At 38.6% G+C, this 18099-nt stretch overlaps 1 protein-coding gene across 6 annotated transcripts in view; it reads left to right on the forward strand.

Moving 5' to 3' along the window:
- The window catches only part of ADAMTSL1 (ADAMTS like 1), a 389033-nt gene that overhangs the window by 63291 nt on the left and 307643 nt on the right, over positions 1 to 18099 (forward strand). For all 6 annotated transcript variants that reach the window (XM_049896920.1, XM_049896922.1, XM_049896918.1 and 3 more), the window contains exon 3: positions 6921 to 6966. In XM_049896920.1, the coding sequence (XP_049752877.1) occupies positions 6921 to 6966 (46 nt within the window). The remainder of the gene's footprint in view (positions 1 to 6920; positions 6967 to 18099) is intronic.

Consider the following 18099-nt stretch of genomic DNA (forward strand, 5'->3'; position numbering starts at 1 on the left):
GAAATATAGAAAGCTAAAGGAAAGATTAGCTTGGGACTTACGACACCCAAAGGGATGGACTGTCATCTAACTTGTTTTTTCTCTCCCCCATGTAAGGCAAGACCACCTCTAACCATCCCGTATGCACAGACCCCAATTCTAGTCCCTAGGTTTTCAGCATCCGATTGGAACCATAGATGAGGACAGAGAGCACCTGAGGATACCTTTACACACAGGATCCAGAGGTTCATATAGCACCCTTTATGCCAGCTGAGTTGACTGGTATCAAGTGCTGTTTCCTGAAAGAATCTCTTACAGTGTCTATGGAAAATGAAAAGAAACACACAGCACATTTACACTTGCTTCTCTTTTTTCTCTTAGATGTTCCCTGAATTTGTTATTCCTTTGGTGGTCTTTGTAAAAAGCCCCAGAAATGTCGTTGCTGCTGTTGTTAGCTGTAGTTGAGTTGGCCCCAAACTCATAGCAACTCCATGCATGTTGAAATGAAATGCTGCCAGGTCCTGCGCCATCCCCATGATCGGTTGCAGATCAGACCATTGCAGTCTGTAGGGATTTCATCGACTGGTTTTCAGAAGTAAATCACCTGCCCTTTCTTCCTAGTCCATCTTATTCTGGAAGGTCCACTGAGACCTGTTCATTATCACAGCAACAGGCAAGCCTCCACTGACTATGGTGGCTGAGCTTGATGGCATTGGTGGTTCCTTTTCCCAGAAACGTAGCAGTGTTTGAACTGGGGGCAGCCTCCTGCTACTTAGCTGCAGTGAGCACCGGAATGCTCATTTGAATTGAAGGAGAAAAACACTTGATCAAATACTACATGGAATCCTTTCTAAGTTGTAAATCTGCTTGTCTTGTTAAATCCTTGGTCATTTTAGGACACATAGTCAAAATGGCCCAGGGTCCTTCTGGCTTGAATTGCTGAGGAGGTATGTCTTTTCTCTTGTAAAGTGCTCCTGGTTTCCTTTTGAATGACCAAAAGGAGAAGGATGATTCATAAGCAGATGGATGGTCCCTATTTTCAAATTCTTTGCCCCCGAGTCCATTTTTGAAAGGCAGGAGATAGTCCAAGAAATCCAGTAAGCTGGTCTTACTTATGAGGCATTGGTGGTTCGGTGGTAGAATTCTAGCCTTTCAGGCAGGAAACTTGAGTTTGAGTCCCAGCCAGGACACCTCATATGTAGCTATCACTCATCCGTCAGTGGAGGCTTGCGGGTTGCTGTTATGCTGGGCAGTTTTCATTGGAGCGTTCACACTAAGACACGCTAAGAAGAAAGGCCTGGCACTCTACTTCAGAAAATCAGCCAGTGAAAACCCTATGAATCACAATGGTCCGATCCACCGCTAGGCATGGTGGGGATGGCGTCGGAACAGACGTTGTTGCGCTGCGTATGGGGCTGCCCTGAGTGAGGAACCAATTCAGTGGCAGCTAACAACAGCAACAGTTTTGCTTAGCATCAGTCTTTGTTTTTTGGAAATCAAAAGTAAAACCTAGACCTTCGTGAGCTAAATACAAGTGCGGTTAAGCTTAAAAACTCTGGAATTTTAAATGCACAGTTCCCAGGTTTTCTTGAAACTGTTTGTGGATACCAGGCATAGGTCCATCTGATTATATCACCAGAAGGGTCTGCTTGCTTAGAGTGAAGATAAGAAGAATTTTAAAGTAAAAGACAATTTGATATATTTTATCCAATTTTGTTTATTCCTTATGAGAGAGAAATCAAATCAGCCTCTCTCTTTTAAAGACTTAAAATTGTGGAGGGTGGGGAGGCGGGGGCGGGGAGAAGTCAGCAAATAGCTAAAGCCTGGAAAGAGAGTTTTAATTTTCCATGGTAATTCATCTCTCCTAAGGCTGTTAAATTATAGTAATTGAGGATTTTTGTAGTAAATGAGGATTTTAAGAACTGGAAGAGTTTGGATGGTTTGTTCAGTGTTAATGAGAGACAAATAAAATGTGCCTCAAGCCTATACTAACCTCATTTATGGGTGAATTAAAGTCTGAATTATTCCCAAATAATAGGTTGTGATTGAGTTGATTTCCATTTTGGAAAGAAGGAATTAAGTCAAAATTAACAAGTGACTGGCTAGGAATAAAGTGCTGCAATAAACAAACTAGGACCTCTCTGTACAAACGTGGTTTGGAGTATATTCTAGTATTTTTTCTTTCATACTTGAGCCATCTTCTGGGTCCCTAGTTGGTTATATATAGACACACACACACACACACACATATATATACATACATATGTATATATGTGTGTGTATATATACATATATATATACCCTTTTTTTTAACTGCATAATTCTCAAACGAGGCTTTTGTGCCCAGAAAAATGCTTTGGATGCAGAAATTCACATTTGGAAAGAATAAAATCCTATCTGTGGAGTAGTCACTTGGTTACTTAAGTTAAATTTGTATTGAAATGTAATACATTTTCACCTTTGTGAATATAAACTTCTCTGCAGTGAAGTTCTTTCACACTGCGTTTTACCAGTCAGCATGGTTTTCGCTGAGATGTTCCAAAGGTACAGTGCATAGCTAGGTATTTTTTACTTACCATAAGTGGGCTTACCAGAATTAAGAAGCAGTTTAGAAATTGTACAGAAAGAATAAGGTACAATTAACCCCCAAGCCAACTCCCTACTCAGCTTCCCAGATTCTTAGTCTAGTGTTTTTATTCTTAGTCTAGTCTTCTTTTAGTCTGTTCTCTTAGTCTCTTCTTCTTTTATTTATTCTTAGTCTAGTGTATTTTATGTATCTTGAGCAGTCTGTTCCTTTTCTTATTGTTTTATATGCTTTGGAGATAGCCAAACCTGGGTTCTAACCCCTGGTTCTCTCTTTTCTGAGTATATGGCCTTACCGAAAAAATAAAAAACACAAATCCATTGCTGTTGAGTCAATTCTGACTCTTAGCGACCTTATAGGACAGAATAGAACTGCCCCGAAGGGTTTCCAAGGAGCTGTCTGGTGGATTCAAACTGCTAACCTTTTGATTAGCAGCGAGCTCTTAACCATTGTGCCACTAGCCCCGCCAATCTTTCTCAGCCTCAGTGTTCTCATCTATTAAATGAGAATAATAAGACCTTGCAGAATTGTTAGAAGATTCATGATAATGTATATGGAACACCTAATACTGGGAAGATACCTACAGCGCTTAATATATGGTAGAGGCTAGTATTACTATTATTATCTAAAATTTGATAATGTTTTGCACTAATCAGTACTTCACTAAACTCAAGCATTGTTGTTAGGTGCTGTCGAATCAGTTCTGACTTACAGTGACCCTATGTACAATAAAACGAAACACCACCTGGTCCTGCACCATGGTCACAGTCATTGTTTTTCTTGAGCCCATTGTTGTAAGCCACTGTGTCAGTCCATCTGGTTCAGAGACTTCCTCTTTTTTGCTGACCCTTTACCTTTTTTTTTTTTTTTTTTTACCTTACCAAGCATGATGTCCTTCTCCTGGGACTGGTCCCTCCAGATAACACATCCAAAGTGTATGAGACGAAGTATCACCATCCTTGCTTTTAAGGAGCATTCTGGCTGTACTTCTCCCAAGACAGATTTGTTCATTCTTCTGGCAGCCTCTGGTATATACAATATTCTTTGTCAACACTGTATTTCAAAGGCATCAATTCTTCTTCAGTCTTCCTTATTCGTTGTCCAGGTTTCACATGCATATAAGGGGATTGAAAACATCCTGGCTTGGGTCAGGCATGCCTTAGTCTTTAAAGTGACGTCTTTGCTTTTTAACACTTTAAAGAGGTCTTTTGCAGCAGATTTGCCCAATGCAGTGCGTTGTATGATTTCTTGCCTGCTGCATTATGCACTGGCATTCCTATATCCATTTGACAGATGAAGAAAATAAGATTTTGAGAGGGCACGTGGTTTATGCAGGTAGAAGACCAAAGTCCATAACCTAGCTCTTCGAATTCCTAATTCAAATTGCTTCCATTATTCCTTTCATTCATTTAACGTTAGGGAAAGAAAATAAAAAGAAGGGGGAAAACAGAGTATTAAGATCTTAATTAACACCAGGGTTCATTTTTTAAAACTAGGAACATATCTTTCTAACTCTTCTTTTTAAACCCTTCAGTGGATCCTCTTTGTCTATTGCACCGTTCAAAACTAGAAGATATTTTTTTCTCATCTCCTCCAATTCCCCACATTAACCTTATATTCAAACAGAAAAGAACGGCTTAAAAATTTGCAAACGCTTTATATCTGTTCATACCTCTATGCCTTTACTTACAGTTTCTTCTACACATATCCTTAAGCCCCTTTCAGTATATTTTTACAGCTATTATTCACTTAATTAATTTATCAAATACCTACATGTTGCTTAGCATGTGGTAGGCACTGTTTGAAGTGCTTCACAAATATTGAATCATTTAATCTTCATAATAATCCCAGGAGACAGAGAATATCATTCTATTTTACAGATGACAAAACTGAAATCTAGAAACTGAGATATAAAGCCAGGCTTCTAAAAAGAGGAGTTTGGTTTCACAGTGGGGGTTCTTAACCAATACATTATGTTACCTATGAAGTAAGAATTTTAAAATTGAAAACACATCACATGTAGCCAACACTGATGTCTGAATAGTGTGCTACCAAAGGCCGCCCAGTAGTAGAATGCATCCCGTGAATTTACCATCAACTGAAGCCTGACTCTAATATTTTCAAACTCAGAAACCTGGTATTTTTCAACAATCACACCAAGCACAAATCCTTCTCTCGGGGTGGACTCACACTGACTTAGCCCCTGAGATTATGGTTTAAAACTAGAATGCCAGTTTATTAATTTGCAATGAGGAATGGAACTCATCATGTAGACCAGAGTATGCATGTCAGTGGGGCCAGCACACTCTCTGCCCCTCCACAGTAATGAAAAACCGGGTTACTCTTGGCAAGTTGCTTGGTCAACATGGCATCATTTCTCAGATAAACTAAATGTTCATTGATATCAGCCAGGTTAGTATGATGCATCAGTATTGTGGTAGCGATGGCCTTGCCAATGGGACCTGGAGGAATTAAAGTCCACTGCCTGGGACGTTGCTGGGCTAGGCACTGACAAGCACGTATCGCTTGTCAGTCTCCAGAAAAAGGAGACTTTATCCCCAGTGCCTGATCAACCCTTCCTTTTCCCTGACACATTCTAGTGTTAATGAATAATTAGTATGTTCAATCTGATTAAAGTCTTCAGGCCTGGAACCTTTTTCATCTCTTTAAGTTAGCCTTTATGTAACTGTATTTTCAGATGACATTTTCTTACTGATATCTGTAGACCTAACAAAATGCTATCTAGCATTTATTTTATTGTATTATAGTTATATGAGTGATTTTCTTAATAGATTCCCAGTTCTTTGGCAAAGGCCAAGTTGTATTGATTCTTCTTTATATTCCCTGAAGTAAGTGCACTGTCTGGTACGTTGTGGGAGCCCTATAGATACTTGTTGAACAAACAAGTGAATTAGGAGGCCATAAAGGGTAGCAGTTATGAGTGTAAGCCCTGAAGCCAGATGACTAGTTTCAAATCTAGGCCCTACTAGTTATGAACTGTGTGATTTTGGAAAGTTACTTAACCTTCCCAAGCTTCAGTTTCCTCATCTCTAAAATAGGAATAATGACAGCACCTATCTCCCAGGGCTCTTGAGAAGATTAAAGGAATTAATAGATGTAACAAACAGAAATGTACCTGGCATTCCACAACTATTAGATATTAATATTATAATTATCTCAGAATTCCATAATATATGTGTACTTATTTTTTTTAAGTGTGATATTTTGAAAAGAGCAGAGTACTATTATTCAAGTTTTATGTGTCATCATTGAATATTTTACGAAAAATTATATCTTCTCATAAGAGTTCAGTAAAATGGAAACCCTTATGTATTGCTGGTAGGAGTATGTAATGGTACAACCTTTATGGAATGCAGTTTGGCAATATTTATTAAGAGCCTTACAAAATTCATTCCCTTTAGTCTAGTAATTCCCCTTCTAGAAATTTATCCTAAAGATACAGTCAGAAACTTGGACAAAACATGCGCACAGTGATAGTTTAATCACGCTGTCATTTATCAGACCCCAAATTGGAAATTACTTAAGTGACAAGTAATGGAGGAATGATTATACAAATTATATCATTTGATGGAATATTACGTAGCTCTCAAGATGATGTATTTAGAAGTTATTAAATAGTGTGAGAAAGTACCTCCAAAAATTAAGTGGAAAGAAAGCTGGCTATAAAATTGTATGAGTGATTATGATTTCTTTCATACAGAAAGGAAATAAATCAATCAATATAATAGTGAATATCTTTAGATATGACAACTACAGAGTTTTTTAGTTTTTTTTTTTTTTTGGTAAGCTATCTTTTCCAAAATCTGTACAGTAAATGTGTATTTTAGAAATAGAAAATAGCTTTTTTAAAAAGAATTACATTTCATGTTGTTAGATGTGTGATTTTGAAAGACATATTGAAGTCTTAAGTACAATTTTATAATATTCAAGATCTCAGCTTTTTCAGTGAAATATCCCTCTTATACCAGACATAATTAAGAAGACCAACTTCATTTAATACAATTTTTTTTCAGAAAACCTGCATTAATAGTTGTTTGGTAAAATAAGCACTGAACTAAAAAAACTTCTTTTAAAAACGTTGGAGGGAAGATGCGTGCTTAGCTTCAACCCTCATGGAGAAATCAATTTACATGTACAATTTGTTAGATTTGCTCAATTTAGTATTTGATAGTTACCTCTCTAAGGACCTGCTCAGAAGATAAGAGAGGCTCTTACACTAGTATTAAGAGAAAATTATTTTTATAAGAAAAAGTACAAATGTTGAGCCTTTTATAGGTAGTAATGAGTTTTTTTGTTTTGTTTTGTTTTTGTTTTTGTTTTTCCTTTTGTGATTTAGGAGCTGCGAAGGAAGAAATATCCGATATAGAACATGCAGTAATGTGGTAAGTGTAAGGCTCTGTGATTGGGCTAATGTTTTTTTTGTTTTTTTTTTCAGCACTTAGAATGGCTAAGCAGTTTTATGTATCCTGCTCAGGAAATCAAGCAGTTGGTATTTTACTTAAGAGCTGCTTATCTCACACTATTTTGATTGTGCAGCCCTGAAAATTGGTATTTTTAATGTCCCACAATGTAAAAGTTTGATCATTTGACCATATTGAAATGAACTAGACTATTTCAAGACAAGGACTCTCTGCATTTCCTCTCTGTGTTCTGCTTTTTCACATATAGGTCTCATCAGAAAGAATAAGGGGAATGAGAAAAGGGAACCCACTTGGGGTATCATGAAATAAATATTATTTAATCAAACTCACAGACTCACGTTTGACAAATTCATCCATTCATTTAACAAGTATTATTCAATGCCAACTATGTGTGAGGGGTTATAATAATACAAGGAGAAATAATTTGTGGTCACTGTCTTAAAACGTCCATAATATGGTAAGGAGTGTAGAAAGAGAAGATAGATGTACACACAACCACATTCTAGTGCAGAATATGACAGATACTGCGAGGAAGAGATAAAGTGCTTTGTGGATTTGATGTAGAGAGAAATCTGAAGAGACTTAAAGGAAAAGGTGATTTCATAGGGCCTGGGGAACTAGGCAACTGGCCTGTCTTGGGTGTGAGGTGGGGACAGTCAGTCCAGAAGAGGCCACTATGGAGGCAGGAATTTTAAGATGTGTTCTGAACACTAATTGGTATAGAATTGTGCACAGCAATGTGGACACTAAGAGTTAAAACATACTTTGGGGTTACACCATGAAGAGATTTAAATGTCAGGCTTCCACATTTCTATTAGTCCAGTGAATAATGGGGAGTCTCTAGAGGTTTGGGGGCAGGGGTATGGTGTTGTAGAGTTTCACTTTAGAAAAGTTAATTCTTAGTGATGTGAAGGATACACTGGAACAGGAAGTGATGGGAAGTTACTGAAAGAGGTTAGGCAAGAAGTAATGAGGGCTTAAACTGAAGAAAATAAATACAGGAGGTCACATTTAAGGTCCACTCTGCAAGACTTAACGAGCAACTGAAAGTAGAGTGATGGATAGACTTGAAAATAAAGGCAACAAAGAAGCATATGGATATGCAGAGCATTTTTACTTGCTGATCCCTGTTAGAGAAGCTCTATCAGTATTTGTGTAACTGGCTTTTTAACCATCACAATCTCAACTCAAATGTCACCTCCTCAAAGAGGCTTCCTTGGCCATCTTATCCAGCATGGTTGTCCCACTGCCCCAACCCCATCTCTCACATTAAACCAAAAAACCAAACCCATTGCCATAAAGTTGATTCCAACTCATAGTGACCCTATAGGACAGAGTAGAACTGTGTCATAGGGCTTCCAAGAAGCAGGTGGATTTGAACTGCCAACCTTTTGGCTAGCAGTCTGAACTCTTAAGCACTATACCACTAAGGCTCTAGCCCTCGCATTAGTCACTCATATTTTACTTTTCTTACATCAGTTCTATCAAGGTTTATCTTACTTGATTACTTTTTTGTTATGTGTATCCTAAAAAAAAAAAAAAAATTTTTTTTTTTTTATCCCTACTCTAGAATGTAAACTCCATGAGGGAAGGATCCTTACTTATTTTGTTTAATGCTTTATCCCCAGTGCCTAGAACTGTGACTAGTGCATATTAAAAAAAATAAATAAATAAGCACCCGTTAAATATTTGGTAAATTTGGAATGAGAACTCAGGCACCTGGAAAAATGATGAATGCCATTATCAGATCCCATTATCAGAAGCAAGAACATTGAGAGGAGGCTTGGAGAGCCAATTAATAAATTTTATTTAGGGACACAGTTGAGTTTGACATGGAGCTGGATTTGCAGGTGATATATTTAACTGGGTAGAGCTTTCTGAAGAAAAAAGAAAAGTTGAAGCTACTTATGATAAACAGGCTCAAGCTGCTCTATAGAGTAGTTTTCTGAGTCACCTGCTGAAAGTGAAGGAGGTAAGCTGGACTTGGGAAAATGAGCATTATTAAGATGGTCTAGAATAGCCACTGGGGAATTGGGTGACAGTCAGCAAAGAGAAACAAAAGAATTGTTGGGCAATAAAAAGGACTCAACCATAATTATCATTTATCATTTACAGAGAGCATGGTCAACAGGGTTTTAAGACATAGTCCAACAATAATGAGATGCACCAAAACAAGAATAGAGAAAATGAACATTGGAGGTTAATCAAGGCCAGAATACAGATAAGAGAGTCTAAGATAAATAAAAACTATATATATTTTAAATGGGTGGCCAGGGAGAGTAGAAGGATCTAGAAGGCACAGTCATTGGGAATAAAAGTAACTGTTCAATGGAAAATTATGCCTACCTCATCATTCTGTTCCCATCTAGGACACTACCCATCCTGTTGCCGTTGAGTCAATTCTGACTTATAGTGACCCTGTAGGACAGAGTAAAACTGCCAGATAGAGTTTCCAAGGCTGTAAATCTATACAGAAGTAGACTGCCACATCTTTCTCCCACGGAGTGACTAGTGGGTTTGAACCATTGACCTTTCAGTTAGCAGCAGAGGCTTAACCACTAAGTGCCAAATAGCATGACATATCACTGCCCTCTCTAACACACACACACACACACACACACACACACACACATTCAACTATTGGTTGATTGAAAAGATCAAATACTTATAGCTTTTAAATATTTTTAAAATGGTATTGATAGAGTCTGTTTCAGAAATGAAGTGAAAAAGTTTTTGATGGGAATAAAGTTTGGCTCATTGGTTTTCTTCACTATACTATTTATTGTAGCAATAGTGTAGGTTAGGGGAAAAAAATGCTGTGATGTTATTAAAGAATCTCCTTAATTCCCATTCTGTTTCTTTCCAGGGAGCTTTTAGAATGGTGGAAAGAGTTCAGACTATTCTAAGTAGATCAATGCCTGCAGTTCCATGGGCAGATATCTACCTACCCTTTTCTTAAAGCTCTTCAGAAACAGCCCACAACACCCTTGCTATTGTTACGAGTGTTTTCATGGACAGACGGAGGCTAAGACTCTGACCTAGTGTTACTCAAAACCCATAGAATTACACGAGCCAAATCTTTACAGCGTGTAGAATCAAACTGACACTGAGTTTTTTGTGAGAACCTAGAGTCTTCAAATCATTTGGAGCTTCCCCCCCGCCCCCCCCACCCCAGCTTTTGGCCATGACAGAAGCAGCACTGCCAAAACAACAAACAAAAAAATCTTATAAAAAAGAATCTTTTCACAATCACATTGCAGTTCTTCAAACTAAGATGTTGAGGACAATTTGGTTTAATTGTCCCCTTTTAGGTGCTTGTTTTGGAAAAACTTAGGGTTCTTTGTTAGCTAAGCCTCTAGGGCCACTCCTTAATCGCTGGACGGCTTCCTGGGCCCTTCCTAACCACTCTGACTCCAAAGATTCAACCTCTTTTCCTATTTCTTTGTATAGCAGCTAAATACAACATATCTTTGTGTTCTTGTTCCCCAAGATGGGCTGAGAAAAATGTTTTCCCAGTTTCCCATTTTTCTGGTTGCCTGAAAAATCAGCACACAGACTTTTAAGGTTTCATTACTAATCACACACAGAGTGTATCACTATAAGAATATAAAGGTTTCCGTGATGTTTCCATAGTTCTCATAGTCATGGTACCTTTTTGTACTATTTCTAGCTGGTCCAAGAAGATTATTTTCATTCCTAAGGACATAGTTCATCTAACCTTTCACAATTCCTGACTCCTTTCTAGGGAAATGGGCAGTGGGCCCTCTCTCTTTCTCTCTGGAAGGAAGGAAAAACTAAGAAAGCTAATGGGAGAAACAAGAGGCGTGAGCTAGTCAGTCAATCAAGTGAGTCATTAAGGTCTCATAGATCTCACTGCAAAACTGAACAAATCCCCGAGATCCATCAGGAGGGTCTCGTTAGGTCAAACTAAACTGAGCCTGTTGAGGTCAACTGGATTTCAACTCATAGCGACCCTGTAGGACAGAGCAGAACTGCCCCAGAGGGTTTCTAAGGCTGTAAATCTTTGCAGAAGCAGACTGCCACATCTGTGCCCTGCAGAGTGGCTGGTAAGTTTGAACCACCAACCTTTAGGTTAGCAGCCAAGGTGATGCTTAACCACTGAGCCACGAGGGCGACCCTCTCCTTAGGTCACATCTTCATTTATTCAGATTAAACCCCAAATCTGAAGTAGTAGATCTTAATGAGACATTTTAAATGGATTTCCAAGAGGTTGAAAGTAATGTTATGTTACTTACAAATTGCTTCTTCTTCATTTTCCTTCAGATTCACTCAAGTTGATATTAAGAAGACGGTGTCCATAATTAGCAACGTAATAGGCCATGGTGCCTACCATAGCTGGTGGTGCTCTTAGCTCCTTTATTAAGATTTATTGTGTGTGTGTCACTGCAGCAGTCACCTGTTCTAATAAAAAATCAAGTTAAATTAAAAAAAAAAAAAAAAACCCTTTGGAGTAAAGTTGGTAAGCCATATTTCTGTATCTCTTCCTGAACTATTATGGAGGGCAATCAGGAAGTGGGATGGGGTGTGGGGGCCGATATTCTTATCTTCTGAGGAATGGTTGAAGAAACTAAAAGTATTTTTAGCACAGAGAAGACAAAACGTAATTTATTCCAAAAATATTTATTGTGCATAAGAACTGTTCTAGGTGCTGGGGAACATTGGTGAATAAGACCAAGATCCAACTCATGAAGCTTTCGTTCTAATAGAGGAAAAGAGATTACAAACAAACATACACAAAAATTATTTGCAAGAAAAGATATCAGCTAGTGACGAATGCTATGCAGAGAATTAAGTTATTGGTGGCCATTTCAGATTGGATGGTCAAGAAAGTTTACCTTGAGGAGTGAATCTGAGTGACAGGAGGGAACCAGCTATGTAACTATCAGGGGAAGAGCAATCCAGATAGAAGAAACAACTGGTACAAAGACTCTGAAATGTGGAAGAATTTGGTATAGAAAGAATAAAGCCCACTATAACTGGAGTATCATAAGCAAGGGGAAAAGTATTAGAAGATAAAAAAGAATAAAATGGAAGGTAGGCAGGGGGCTAGATCATGCAGGACATTGTAAAGTGTTCCGGTTATATTTCAAATGCAAAGAGAAGTCTGGAGAATTTTAAGCTGGGGAAAATAGAATTGGACTTATGATTTTAAAAGATAGGTTTGGCTACAGGATTACTCTTGAAAATGGATGAGAAAGTAGGAAGTGGAAGCAGAAATGCAAGTTAGGAGGCTATTGAGTAGTCCAGGTAAGTGCTAATGGTGCTTGGACTAGAGTGACACTGTTGAGAAGATTTGAAATATGTCTTAGAGAGAGAGTGTCTTTTCCTAAGTCACTTGTCTTCATCCTAAATTTGATACAATTCGCTTTTATGTTCCCCAGTGTTGTTGCTGTGGAATGTGTTCTGTGCAGCGTTTCAGCAGGAGACAAAGGCAGCAGCTAGTTATGGCCAAAGAGAACAGAATGATCCTGGGCAATTTCATAACTTCTTTAAGGCTCAGCTTCTACCCCCAAACAATAAGAGAGTTTAACTGAATGACCTCAACCGTCCCTTCCAGCTCTAAAATCCTGTCATTATTCAAAAGCATTCTATCTGTGTGATTTTGGATTTGAATCTGAAGGCAGATCAGTGGAAGTGTCTGTGTTGGTTCACTTACTAGCAATACTCTAGTGAAAAGATTTACAGCCAACAATAAAGTAGGGTCAGAGTGAAGACAGCCAATGTGAATGGTAGAAGCGAAGTACTCATCCTTGCTAAAGACCTTGATCATGCATCTTGACCAGTAATTCTCATCGCTGAGGTTGTTAAAGCTCGTGGCATTCACAGCATGATTCACATGGTTATCAATGGTGGATATAAGGTAAACTCCCATTTGCTCCATATGTCCACTTTTCTCATAAGGCCTTTGTATTGAATAAAGTCAGGGAACATTTGCTCCTTTACGTCAGAGGTCAAATAGTAACACATGGAAAGGATGAACACTCTGCTATAGGCCTCCCTTGATCAGAATTTGAAAGAAGCTTCTGGAACAATATTCAGATCAGTGAAATACTAGACAGATGCTGTAGTAAATAATAACAATTGCAGGAGACAGTCGATAAGCCTGCAGGCTACATGCTGGGCCACTCTGCAGCCAAGAGGTGGTCTGGGATGGGAAGGGGGTTAACTTCCTCATAATCAAGTCCTTATTCTCGTAGCTAAAAATAAGACGTGGTGCTACTTGCAGGGTCATTTGTACACTTGTTCATTTATTCATGTTCTTCCGTAATTGTTAATTCATTTAACCAACATTTATTGAGCGCCCAAATCTTAATTCTGCACCAACAATGTTAGGAAACCCTTGTGGCGTAGTAGTTAAGAACTACGGCCACTAACCAAAAGGTCAGCAGTTCAAATCCACCAGGTGCTTCTTGGAAACCCTATGGGGCAGTTCTACCCTGTCCTATAGGGTCACTATGAGTTGGAATCGACCCAGTGGCAACGGGTTAATGTTGGAAGCTGCTACTGTCACCAAAAAGACAAGGTACCTGTCCTCAGGGAAATCAGATTCTATTGGGAAAGACAAGTACACAAACACATAATTAAAGGAAGTGTGAAAAACTCTAAGTGGTAACACAAAGTGCTTAGAGGTCACAGAAGGACCATATCTGATTCTTTGACCACTGTATAGCCAGTGCCTAGCACCAAGTGTCTAACTCCAGGCTTCTGAGACTGTGCCGGGAACACAGCAAACTCAAAAGTATGCCAGGGGATATTTCATATTTTCAAGAGAAACACAACAGTTGGACACCATGCAAACTACTAGGTCATGCTCTATTCCTTTCTGTGATGTCTTATCTTTCCAAAGTTGGGTTTGTTTTAGTAAAAAGCAAGTGGGAAAATCAATGTGGAACCGGAAATAGGAATGTATTGGCCAATCTGATTTCAGGCTTTGAGAAATTGTTCAGTGCCCAACACATCCACACACACATCTTATTAGAAGTATATGTGGTTATTTATGAATGAAATAAAATAATTATCTTTCTTTCAATTTATGTGCATAAATAGCTATCAAATTATTAGGACACAAATACTTATCAAGTTGTTTGGACCTAACTGCTTAATAAATGCAACTGTTAGATATTTCTCTTGGCCTGGGGATGCCATAAAAATAAATTACTGAGATATTAAGCCATGGTAAACCGGAAAATTTGGGAATTTCTGATCTAACACATACCAAATTCTTCCACACTTGAGAGTTTTTCACCAGCTGTTCTATCTGAATTGCTCTTCCCCTGATGGTCACATAGCTGGTTCCTTCCTGTCACTCCAGTGTCACTCCTCAAGGTAGACTTCCCTGACCGTGCAATCTGAAGTGGCCACCAATTACATAATTTTCCGCACAGCACTGATCACTGCCTGATGTTTGTTTCCTTCGTAATCTCTCACTATTGGAAATTGTCACTTTTTTTTTTTAATTGTTTATCATCTGCCCTCTCCCACTAGAATATATGCTTCATGAGAACAGGGTCCTTATCTTTCTGTGTCACCATTATATCCCAGTGCCTAGAAAAAGTGCCTGGTACATAGTAGATCACAGTAGAAATAGTTGAATCAATTCTATTCTCATGTTTTAGAACATTCTTCCTCATTGTAGTTTAGAAAAATCACTGTCATCTTTCAGGGCTCGGCTCAGATATCTCCTTACTTAGGATGTCATTTATTCATTCATCATATCTGATTTTTGGAAGTAGATGGCCAGGCCTTTCTTCCTAGTCCATCTTAGCCTAGAAGTGCCACTGAAACCTATCCAAGCATCATAATAACACACAGGCCTCCACTGACAGACAGGTCGTGGGTGCTTAGGAGGTGCGTTGATAGGATGTGTCTTTTCCAAGTACTTCATTAAGGTTCACTTATACACTGATATAACCAGATTAGGACTAGGACTCTCCTATCCTTTAGATTCCACCTACATTTTGCATTTGGGCCATCTCTGAGAGGCAATCAAGGAATAGGTGGGAGGAGTGGGGAGAGTGGTTTAAAGGACACGCTTTATTTTTCAGTATAGAACACTGAGGATTGAAAGCAGCATTGTATCGTTGAAAGAACCCGAGCTCTCCGGCATCATGGGGCTGCCACTTACCAATTATGTGCTCTTGAACAAATCCATTAGCCTCTCTCATGCTCAGTTTTCTTACCTGTAATGACACCCTTCTTATATTGGTTCCCTGAATGCTGCAGTTAAGCACTCAACTACTAACCAAAAGATTGGTGGTTGGAACCCACCCCAAGGCACCACAGAAGAAAGGCCAGGCAATCTCTTTCTGAAAGGTCACAGCCTTGAAAACTCTATGGAGCAGTTCTACTCTGCACACGTGGCGTCACCAGGAGTCAGAATCCACTGGATGGCAACTAACAACAAATACATGTACAAGCAAGGAATGTTTGTTAATACAGTGTTTCTGGTAGTAAAAATTTAGAAACAAATAGAGGGTCAGTGGTTAAATAAATGTTGATATGTTCACATCATGGAACATGCTATAATCATAAAGAATGACGTGGATCTATACGAACAAACATTTAAAGCTTTTCCAAGGCATGTTGTTAAGTGTAGAAAAAGCAAATTGTGGAATACTATCTATAATGTGAGCTCAATCAGTTAAAAATTTTTTTCCTGTATGTTCCTGGTTATACATAAAATCTTGAAGGACATATAGATCAAACTGATCGCATTGATTATGTAATAAAGAGCAGAGAGGGAATGAATGATTTAAAAGGGAGCCTTCTTTTTTTATTTTATACGTATACTTGGTAGTATTTTCAATTTTGACAATGAACGTGTGTCCCTGTATTACTGGTATATTTTTTAAAAAATTAAAACATAAAAGAGAAAATGAGGTTGGGAGAAAGATTTTAATAGTCATTGAATATGTATTTATTTTTGAAACTTTGAAAAAGTAACACTTCACAAGGTTTTTGTGAGGTTGACATGAAAAAATACCTAAAAAGCACTCTGCATGCTGACTCAGTAATGTTGGCTCTGCCTTCCCTCACCATTTTTCTTCGACTTCATCCTTTCTTCTGACCAAGTACTCTTTCCAAGAGAATATACTATTTTTAAAAAGTGTAAATTAGATCACTCTGAAGTCCTGAAGGTCCACCTCACTCATGGCATCCTGGGGACCTTCTGCTGATTGTTTTGCCAAATGCCAAGTTCCAGGTATTGTGAAACAAGAACATGAGACCTCACCTCTGACCGAATGGCAGGCTTAGAATGCATCTTCCTTTGGATGAACTGTAGAGAAACAGACTATACCATGCGCCCTCTTTAGGCTGGATGATTAGGTCTCTGGCAGCTATAAAGCTTGGCTATTGTTTGACCAGACGTAAGCATGGTTGCAATTTCTATATATTCTCAGAATCATATGCCAGGAGGCCAATCAGTGCCCCCCATAATGAGTCTAACTGATCACAAAGCTGGAACGAATATAAAATGGTATCTGAACTAGTTGTAGGACTTTGTGGTGTGTATCTGTCTGTGTCTCTGTCTCCCTTTTTAGCATGGAAAAGAATTTGTTTCTGAAACAAAAGGATGTTCTTTTTAGGGAATGCATTTTCAAAACATCCCAATTTCCCTGATTTGAGCAGTTCTTTTTGTTTATGCTGAAATTAGATAACAAAGGAAACTAATTTTTAGGAAGAAAGAAGTGATGAACAACGTTTCTTGTCTCTCTGAGGATAGCATCCCCGTCCAACCTATGAGCGCACCAATGCCAATCAAGCTTTGACCATCTTGCGAATAAATTAGTCTCTAAATGGAAGTACACAGCATGCCATGTGGTCCACTGGAGGTTGATTTTGGTTCAAAACAGATAATTTCCTTTTCAATAGTTAAACACCGAGCGTTTAGAATAATGGTGGAAAATACTTGCAGCAATTACTCTGGAAAAAAAAATAATAAAACGATCTTCATATTTTATGACTAACTGTTTTATCATTTGTGGCATAAAGAAATAAACATTTTTTTAATGATTCACAGATTCCCTCATTTGGTGGACCTGGTGGATATAGATCTCTCGGCAGAGCTGGCTGACAGGCAGCTGGCCAAGTTTATTGGGTCTTTCTCCCCTCCTTCCCCCTCCCCCTCCATGGGTTAGGCCGTTCTGCTTTTCTTCTCCCCTAGGCCTTCTGTCCTGACTGCTGCACACATTTCTTTTCTTTTTTAATGCTCTCTCTGACATCTCTTTATTGGACTCCTCCTAAGTTTCTACTTTTCCTTTCTCCTGAATGTGTTCTCAATTTCTTATCCTCTGCCTCAACTTTTACTCTCTGGGGAGTCGTATGGTATGAACACTACTCAGTAGAAAGAACACAGGCTTTGGAGCTCCACTGCTTACTCGCTTTGTGGTTTGGGGCAGGCTTTTCAACTTCTCATAGCCTCAGTTTCCTCAATCAGAAAATAGAAATAATAGTAATATTCATTTCACAGGATCCCTTTATAGGCATCAGTGAGATAATATAGATACACAGAGACACTCAAAAAATTTTCGTTCTTTCTTCCACTTTACCTTGGCAAAGTAACAGTCTTGAAGAAAATAGGGCCCCGAGAAATAGCAGCTTACAGTATCCCATCAGCGTGAAACATTTTCTGCCCAAAGAGCTAAATCCCCTGTCAAAGGACAATTTCATTCTTGTCCATAACTCAAAGTAATCTGAAGAGCGCCAAATTGTTGGGTAAGATACAAAAGGCAGTATACTGATCTGACTGACTTCGACTCATGGATCCTTCTGGTATACTTAAAGGGCCGTAGGGGATTCCCCCCGCTAAATTGATCATAGTTTCCTTCTAAGCCAACAACATACCAGGGAAACTGTCGGAGTGTTGGGAATAGTTGTAAATGGCTTCTGAATGATAAGAGCTGGCTTTTCTGAACTGAGTCCTGAAAGTCACATGTTCCAGATCACATGCTTGATAATGACTGATAAGGAACCAAAGTGCCTCATATAACAGGTATGTTGGTTTCTTGTGGATTGGTGGCTAATGTCAAGCAACTGCTTTCCTAAGGCTCTTAGTATGAACAGGAATGCCTA

This window comes from Elephas maximus, chromosome 9 (genome assembly GCF_024166365.1).
Source record: "Elephas maximus indicus isolate mEleMax1 chromosome 9, mEleMax1 primary haplotype, whole genome shotgun sequence".
In the NCBI taxonomy this organism is placed as follows: domain Eukaryota; kingdom Metazoa; phylum Chordata; class Mammalia; order Proboscidea; family Elephantidae; genus Elephas; species Elephas maximus.